At 41.6% G+C, this 8,856-nt stretch overlaps 1 protein-coding gene across 3 annotated transcripts in view; it reads right to left on the minus strand.

Annotated features, from left to right (window-relative positions):
* The window catches only part of NLE1 (notchless homolog 1), a 16,318-nt gene extending 14,355 nt beyond the window's left edge, over positions 1–1,963 (minus strand). Inside the window, exons 1-2 of one of the 3 annotated variants that reach the window (XM_072136414.1) lie at positions 1,827–1,963; positions 1–128 (exon numbers count right to left, since the gene is read on the minus strand). The exon at positions 1–128 is cut by the window's left edge and continues 9 nt beyond it. In XM_072136414.1, the coding sequence (XP_071992515.1) occupies positions 1–128; positions 1,827–1,860 (162 nt within the window). In that variant the 5' untranslated portion in view covers positions 1,861–1,963. Of the gene's footprint in view, positions 129–1,658; positions 1,785–1,826 lie in introns of those variants that run through there. The other 2 variants (XM_072136415.1, XM_072136416.1) reach the window with 2 other exon arrangements.
* Positions 1,964–8,856: the final 6,893 nt, after the last annotated feature.

The following is an 8,856-nucleotide window of genomic DNA, read 5'->3' on the forward strand; positions in this document are numbered from 1 at the left end:
GAAGGCGTTACAGACCAGCTGTAATTTCTCTGGTGTAATATCCACAGGGACATCAAATGAAGTGCCAAGCACCTCCCCACTTTCATTCTTAAACTGAACTAGAATTCTTCCCACGTCTTCTTTCATATCTATTAAGAAAGAGGTTATTATCAGTACTTAAACATAAGATCATTCAAGGGGTTGTCTTTGTTTATTCATCACTTAATGTATTTTAAAACTTCCTCAATTAATTTGGGGAGACTTATCAATGGGTAGACCAGTGCAGAGTTAGAATTCATAGCTAGAGATAAACAGCCCGATGTTTCTGTTTGGGTTCGGCACCCCTGGCATATTGCTGGATTGGCAGATCAACATTCAATTCTGAAACTTGGAGGCCCAAGCTACTAACCATGGCTTGTAGCTGGGGTGTTAAAGAGGACCTGTCACCCATATTTTTGGCACTAGGAGCTTCTTACTAAAGTAAGCAGCTCCTAGTACTTGAACAAACGCCGCAGTGTTATAGGGATAGTGTTACTGGAAACCTCCGGTAACGCTATCTAACACTGTGGCGGGATACAGTTAAGTGTCGGACAGCTCGCAAAGCTGTCTGACGTATCCATGAGGCCTGGAGTCACTGCCGGCCTATGGAGCGAGCGGGGCGGTCGGGGAAGAGGCAGCGCCTTGGACCGCCCCCTCATGAATACATGATTAAATTGTACCCTGCCGCAGTGTTTGATAGCGTTACCGGAGGTTTCCAGTAACGCTATCACTCTAACACTGCAGTGTTTGTTCAAGCACTAGGAGCAGCTTACTTTAGTAAGCAGCTCCTAGTGCTGAAAATTTGGGTGACAGGTCCTCTTTAATTTTCTGGATTGGCTGCTCAGCCAGCAATAGAGGAAAATGCTCTATGCAAGATGTATCATGCTGGATGATAAGTCTGATGTAGTATAAGACTGTGTTACAGTGTTACAGTGATACTTTCCACTTTCTATTAGTTTACTGTGTCATATTAATACATTTTTTGTCACTGGACAAGACCCCTATTTCTTGATCAATTCTGAAAAGTGACTAAAAATGGTCAAAAACCCTCAATAAACATAGTGCAAAGCATTTTGGACAGATTTTTGGGCCAGAATACTCAAGATTTGCCCATGTTTAACTGTGCAGGGTGCGCCAGATTCATGAATTGTGGTGCAAATTCTATATGAATCTGGTGCTCTCTGCACTGCTCTGACAGAGTGGTGCACCTTTAACTTAAGGTGTGCAACACAATTCTGTAGGGCACTGCATGATAACTCAGAACACCCCCTTTCCTGCAGAATCCCTGCGTCGGGTGACACAAATGAGTGCCGGATACTTTATAAATACACGTGCCAGCAGTTTTCACTAAAAGAATGTGTAAAGTCAGGCAAAAAACTGGAGCAGGGGCTTTAAATTATGTGGGCCGTTGAGTTTCACATTTCCTCTAATACTCCTACAGATCTATGAATAAACTGACAACTGTGTATTACCAGTCCCCTTGAGTTTCACTGCCTGTACAAGTATACAAAGGTTATAAGAAGTACATATGATATCACTCTGACCACCAGTCATCTCAAACACCCAGCTCCAACGACAAACACTCGTCACCCTCATTCCAGTGATCACGCCGTTTTTGGATAGTAAAATGCTCTAATTACATATAATGGATGATATATGTAGCACTGCCGAGATTCACTCCATCTCCCCTTCCTCCCATTGCCGGTAAAAGTATACACCACTGAACAAATCACACGTAACACTCCCGAGCAGCAACATCCGACTGACCCTCCACAACTACTGATCTGTAAAAAAAAACACCTAAATACCTGACGCCATCCTTGCACTAGTGCCCGCAGACATGTGTTTACCGGGCACACGTGAGAAGAGATGTCATCTGCGAGCGCCACGATTATACCACAGAGTTTCTGCACCAAGAGCGGCATCAATGTTTACTACAGCGCCACCTGCTGTTTCCCGGACCAGCTGCAGTAGTGGAGGTCACGCTACTTTCTCCAGCTCGAAAAAGTGAGCAGAGGCTGAGTCACCCACTGTTACTGTATATATATATGTTACTGTATATGTTACAGTATATGTTACTGTATAGCTTGTATGCCAAGGGTTATTCTCTACGAAGGGTGTAAAATTATAGATGGACTGATTTTTAAACTGAAAAAAATCCCTATGGGGCCACCTCTTGTTGGGGACGCCCTGGCATGTGGACAATTAAAGGCTCTGGGGCCACCCCAGAGACGGAAACAGCAACTAAAAAATGGATCTCCAGTGTAACAGTTTCTTTTCTCTATTTGAAAAAAATGCCAGGAAAACCAGAGAGAAAAGTCATTGGCACGTTTTGGGCACTAAAATCTCCTCAGTCATAAAGCATGTCATGTCATTAAAGGGGTTGTCTGGGTATTAAAATATTATATAGCTGGTCTTGAAGACTGAAAAAAACAACTTATACATACCTTCTCCAGGGCTCTCGTTGTCCCGTGCCGCAGCCCATCGGTGCCCAAGTTTGAGGTAGGCACCCTCTGTTCAGACTACTTCCACCTGCTTGGTACATCCACCCGTCCACTGCTACCGCACATTATACTGAATTTGTTTTAATGCATATCAGGCACAGCGAGTGTGCCAGGCGTGAAGTCATACGAGAACTCTTGCTTCTGTAAACAAACAGGAGCATGGCACTGATGGGAGCGCCAGAGAAGGTAAGTATAAATATTATTTTATCAATTCGGTTTTTATTGTTTTTGAAACAAGAAATTAACCAACAACACATATAGTTGCTTCAGAAAGGCTATGTGTACATCGAATAAGCAGCCTGTCATTGCTTCATATAAATACATACACATACATATGTTTTAAAAGAATGCAATTATAGGCCAATACCATTAATAAAGAGGTGACAACACAGATCTATTACAGCAGAATAAATCCACAGTTAAGGTGTGTTAGAGATTTTTATCTAGGACTCAAAACTCTTGTTGTACAGGTGACTTTCAAATTAAATATTTCATGGCTCCCGGTACCAGGGAGGAGAGAACCCGTCACGTCTCTTAGTGTATGTAAAGATCTTCTCTCTTGTTTATTTCACAACCACAGTCGTATATCAAAAAAAGGACAGAAGAGTCATCAAAGAGGCGTGAATATAATACTGCAATGCTATTGGCCATAATGAATTCACTAGCACATTTTGGGAAAAAAGTTAATAGGCCTTGTTCACAAACATGTTTATCTACAGAATGTATAGAGAATGTCTCCAGAAACTTCTTACTAACCAAAACAAGAGATAAGCAATGCTAGAAGATAAGAAGAAGAACAATCATCTATAAAAAGTGTCAAGGAGAAACTTTTTTACAGGCAGGATACACAAAAATGGCTGAATCACGACATTTAACTGGACAGAGGTCAGCTAAAATGTTTGCTTGATCTAACATGGCTGACAGTACGCAAGATGGCGTCCGAAACCAGTGCGATCTCCTTAGCAGGGAAATTGGAAAGAAAGAAAAGGTAGGGGGGTTGGGAAGAGTAGAAGAAGGAGGAACCGAGTCCTCCTGCTACCAGATGTGACCTAGAACTCAGATTATACTTCCATATGTACTCTTATGAAGAGATCTCCCAAGGAGGAGTCAACCGACAATCTTCCTTCCCCTGGAGCTGCTATTTATCTTCCCTTGGGCCCCTGTGTGTGCAGGTCTCACAGCCATGTATGAAGCCCAAGGTTTCCAAATCTTTTCAAAATACTCGTTGATATGAGAGGCCCAGCTAGACAATTATTCCAAGCAACATATCTGCGCTTATGTGCATCAAGCATAAAGGTATTAATGCCTTTGCTGCTGCGATATGATGCAAGGTGAGAGCTTCCCCAGATAGTTTAAACCCCTCTTGTGTTGATACTAAACATATCAATGGGAATATAGAGTAGAAAGAAATGGCACTCAATACCTTCAGATCTTCTTTAGGTATTTATTTTTATATACTAACAAAAGCATGGCAATATTCTGTTCAAACAAAAGGGAGTGGAAGACAAAAGGTGCAGGACATCACAAAGCCTTTAAACGACGGCCGTTTCTCACTAGAATGCGCTTCATTGGTCTGAATTTGGGTGCCACGGAGGATGCCTGCTGTGAGCAGTGTTTCTGCAAGCCTTCTCAACTGATGTATAAGGAGAAGAGCCTAAAGATTAACTCCTTGCATGCTTAGAGACTGTTTCACTTGAAAATTCAGCTCTGAGAGGAGGTAAGACTATCTAGTGACTGTATCTGTAAAGAGTTGCAGAGAAAGAGGGAGCTGCAAGGGGACAACGCTGACAGTTTGCAGAAGTACACCTGCATCTGTAGCGCCACCTAGGGAAGGGTAATGGATTGATGTTGTACATATTTTTAACATATTTTGGTAAAGTTTTTCATGGGAAAAATTATTTTTCTGTTAATTCTATAAACAAAATTAATAAAACTAAAATTGCTATGATATGTAAAGCTTTTCCAAAGACATCATCAGAACAGCACAAATTGACCCGGACACTCAGTTACCAAAGGGTTAAAGAAGCAGGTGATCCTAGCCCTTGCTCTTATGCTGATACTTATTGTGTGACTACTAGTCCACATACAGGAGGGTGATCATCCTCCTTCTCTGTAGCTTCTTAAGTGTCATCTGATATACAATATTACTTTTCTGGTAGCATGGACACAATAAAGTTGCATTAAAGATTGAAACAAGAGATCAACCCCCTTGTGTAATGATTCTAGAGACTAACAAGGACAATAGGTTAGGACAACGGGTTGTTTGTACTCAGGTCTGTGTCACTTGTCCTGTCACTACTACCTGTTGGAGCAGCTCACAAGGATCCATCCCAGCCTTTATCTAGTTATTTCATACATTATTCATTGCAAAATCATCTATTTTTTATCATGTAAATGAGGCTGGTCACATGGTCAGAGGCAGTGATGTCACCTCTGTTCCCCCTCCCCTCTCCTCCCCCTGCTCATGTCTGTGTGTAATGTATAGTAAAGCATGGCTAGTGTGTGTTGCATCTGCTGACATGCTGCATCCTCCTAATATACAGGTGAGAGACACAGACATCAGCTACACATGAATCTGACATGTTCTGCTGTAACATGGCTGCCTGGAGCTGCTGTATCTCTCCCATATACACACACACATGCACACACAGGCTGCAGGGGGCGTGGCCACCAGCACCAGGAAGCACATCATTATACAGCCTCACATCATTACACAGGCTGTCAGTCATGCACTGGGGGTGTGGCTGTGCCTCCCACTCATGAATAGAGTGGACAGCTTGAATATGCTAATGCTTCATTGGACATTTCACAGGTCATTTGCATACAGCTTTAGGACCTCATTGCTTAGGTTTACAGACATGTAGAGGGATAATGAAGGGATAGAGGCAATGCTCTCTAATGGCAGTTTATGAAAATATATTTAGTTTAGGGGGGTTATTTTGCATGACGGGTTCTCTTTAAAGGGAACCTGCCACCAGGAGACCCATTTTTAGCACTCCCCCAGTCCCCACAGAGCATAGTACAGGGGTCCCCAAACTTTTTACATAGGGGGCCGTTCACTGTCCCCCTCAGACCGTTGGAGGGCCGGACTAAAGTTTAAAAATAAATAGCGGTACATGTGACCGCACCCATAATACACTGGCAACCCCCCTCAATTAATTATTTAATATACTGCACCCCCTTGTGAACTATTTTATATATTGGCCCGAATTAATTAATTAATATACTGGGACCTCTCTCCATTAATTATTGAATATGCCCCCCCCCCTCATTAATTACTAAACTGCCCCTCATAATTAATTATTTCCTATACCTGCACCATTAATTATTTCCTATGCTGCCCCCACCATTAATTATTTCCTATGCTGCTCCTCATAATTAATTATTCCTATGCTGGCCCTTCATAATTAATTATTTCCTATTCTACCCCTCATAATTAATTATTTCCTATTCTGCCCCTCATAATTAATTATTTCCTATGCTGCCCTTCATAATTAATTATTTCCTATTCTACCCCTCATAATCAATTATTTCCTATGCTGCCCCTCATAATTTATTATTTCCTAAGCTGCCCCTTATAATTAATGATTTCCTATTCTGCCCCTCATAACTAACTATTGGCCCCCAGTCGCCACAATCTTTTTACTGCCCTTTTTAATAAAAAAATAAAAACCCTGTACTCACCTTCTATCTTCTTGCCGCATCCGGGCAGGAAGGGGTGCGCTCATCGCGCTGCCGTGCAGCCTAGTTCATGGAGCGATGTGTGCCGGGGTTGTATTCCGGCCACATCGCTCCAGAAATAGTGCTCAAGCGGCCGTTTCCGGGCGCACCGAGCACTATACAGTGACGGGCAGGAGCTTCCTGTCCGGATGGACGGAGGCTCCTGCCCAACTGTTGCAGGCCACGATGGCACGGCGCTGGCGCGCCAAGTGTCAGGGGCCGGATCTAAACAGGCCGTAGTTTGGGGAACCCTGGCATAGTACATACGTTGCCAAAGTGTTTTTGTATTAAAAATGGGTTTTTAAAAAAAAAAAGATATGTTATATTGTACCTTTCATTAGAATGTGCGGTGTGACTAGGCAGTTGCCAAATGGGAGGGTCTGGAAAGGAGCAGTTCCCCCCCACCCTTGGGGAACAGCTACTCCATGTGACCTTTTCAAATATATGAAAACACCCATCACTTGGGTTAGCGACGCCCCCTGCTCCTGAACAGCCAATCCCAAGTGTGGGGAGTTATTCATATCTTTGAAAAGGTCACATGTTTGCCTAGGGTGTGTGTGTGTGTGTGTGGGGGTAACTGCTCCTATTGGGCAACTGCCTAGTCACACAGCAGATGCTAAAGGATGCGAAAGGTACAATATAACATATCTTTTTTTCTGTAAAACCTATTTTTTATACAAAAACACTTTGGCAGCGTATGTACTATGCTCTGTGGGGACTGGGGGAGTGCTGAAAATGGGTCCCTTTAAGCATACAGCACCTTTAAGGCCGTAATTTCTCTCTGGGATGGATCTAATTTATACTATATTATACTTACACTATCCAATAATAATCATTTGCTGCCACATAATGCCCAAAAGGAGTGTTTACATTTATTTTCCAGCAGAACTTAAGGGCAACAAAGTACTGGCAGAGTTGACATATTTTTCAGAATATTGCCAAAGGCAACAGGGGGATTTTCCCATTTCCACACCCTTTATAAAACATAGCTTTTAATATCTCAGTCTTAAAAAATACTATATTATATCTGTGTAAATAAAGAATATTAAAAACCCAAACTGTGTGTAGAAACCTATCAGTTGTCACTAGAAAGAATAATTGTTATTTATATTCTCATTCTTATTATACAATACTTAAGTGCTATATATGGTTGACTAGTGTATACTCCAGTAAAAAGGAATTTGTATTTGGACACTAGGTGTCAGTATTGCTGCCACTGATTACGATATGTAAATACACAGCCCAAGTATACTTGAAGTTGTTACAGTGTTCATACACTGTCGTTGTCAATAGTGAACAACTACAAGACAAGAAAAATGGGCAAACAAGGAACCTACAATGATAAGCCGGTCCTATTGGCGCTAAAACCAAGCACTATAGAAAACCACTACGGACTATTGGCGCTAAAACCAAGCACTATAGAAAACCACTACGGACTTCAGCGGAGTGTCTACATCAAATAGATTAAATTTGACTCTACTCCAGATAAAATCAAGTAGATTTAATAGGATAAAACCTGTTTGCCCGTTTTTCTTGTCTTGTATTATTTCCAGGACCCTGTGATATTGGGGTTGTCGGCCATTTTTTGGGCTACCAGCAGCAGATCCAAGCACATGGTTTTGAATATTGGTAACCAGCATCACTTTTGTGGACCATTGGATATCTCATCCAGTTCCAATTTGGAATGTTTCGCTTTTATTCAAGAAACCACAAGATGAGCAGCCCCCCTGTTGGACTGATTTATATTTTGGACTTTGTCGTGAGGTAATACCCGAGGCGCCGCCCTCTGTCTTGTTGTTTTTGTTCTTGTGTATAGTGAACAACTGGCTACCTGTATCAGGCTTTATTAGAGTTCTACATACACATACTGATTACAACATTTTTAGCTCCACACACACATTGCTATTAAAATTCTGAACACTATTAGCACAACACAATTATTCTTTCTAGTGACTCAACACAAAGGTTGGCTTTTTTAAATTCTTTATTTACACAGATATAAAATAGTCTTTTTTAAGAATGACATATTAAACGCTATGTTTTATAAAGGATCTGGAAATGGGATAATCCCCTTTTTGCCTTTGGAAATATTCTGAAAGATATTTACATTTATATTACATCATGTCTGCCACTAAGGAGTTAATTTGCCATCTGTTTATGTTATGTCTAAAAGTTAATCTAACTTTCCTACAGAATCCCAGGCTTTTGATTGGTTTTTTGAAAGCTCAGAATATTCCAGAACTGTACAGACAGAGTAAGTCTATGAATTTAGGTTCGGTCAGGGGCTCTGGGTCTCTCTCATGAGATATCAGTGTTTAAGCATCTCTGCATTCACCTCAAGCAGCAGAGCCAATCTGGTTCTCCTATTGCCAGCCTTCTGAAATCAAGGTCAAGGCTGACACATTTCTAAATTCCTATTTCACCACAGAATCATTACCACAGACAACCAAACCACTGCCTTGTGTGTGCCTGCAGGAAGGATCGTTTACAGCCTGTTACATGCTGATGTTCTGGACTGTGTACCATTAAAGAAACAGAATTTTGCAAAAATTCCCATTGTCAAATGTGATCCCTTACCTGACAATAATATTACAGGCCCCCTCTTCACCATCTG

This window comes from Engystomops pustulosus, chromosome 2, assembly GCF_040894005.1.
Source record: "Engystomops pustulosus chromosome 2, aEngPut4.maternal, whole genome shotgun sequence".
In the NCBI taxonomy this organism is placed as follows: Eukaryota; Metazoa; Chordata; class Amphibia; order Anura; family Leptodactylidae; genus Engystomops; species Engystomops pustulosus.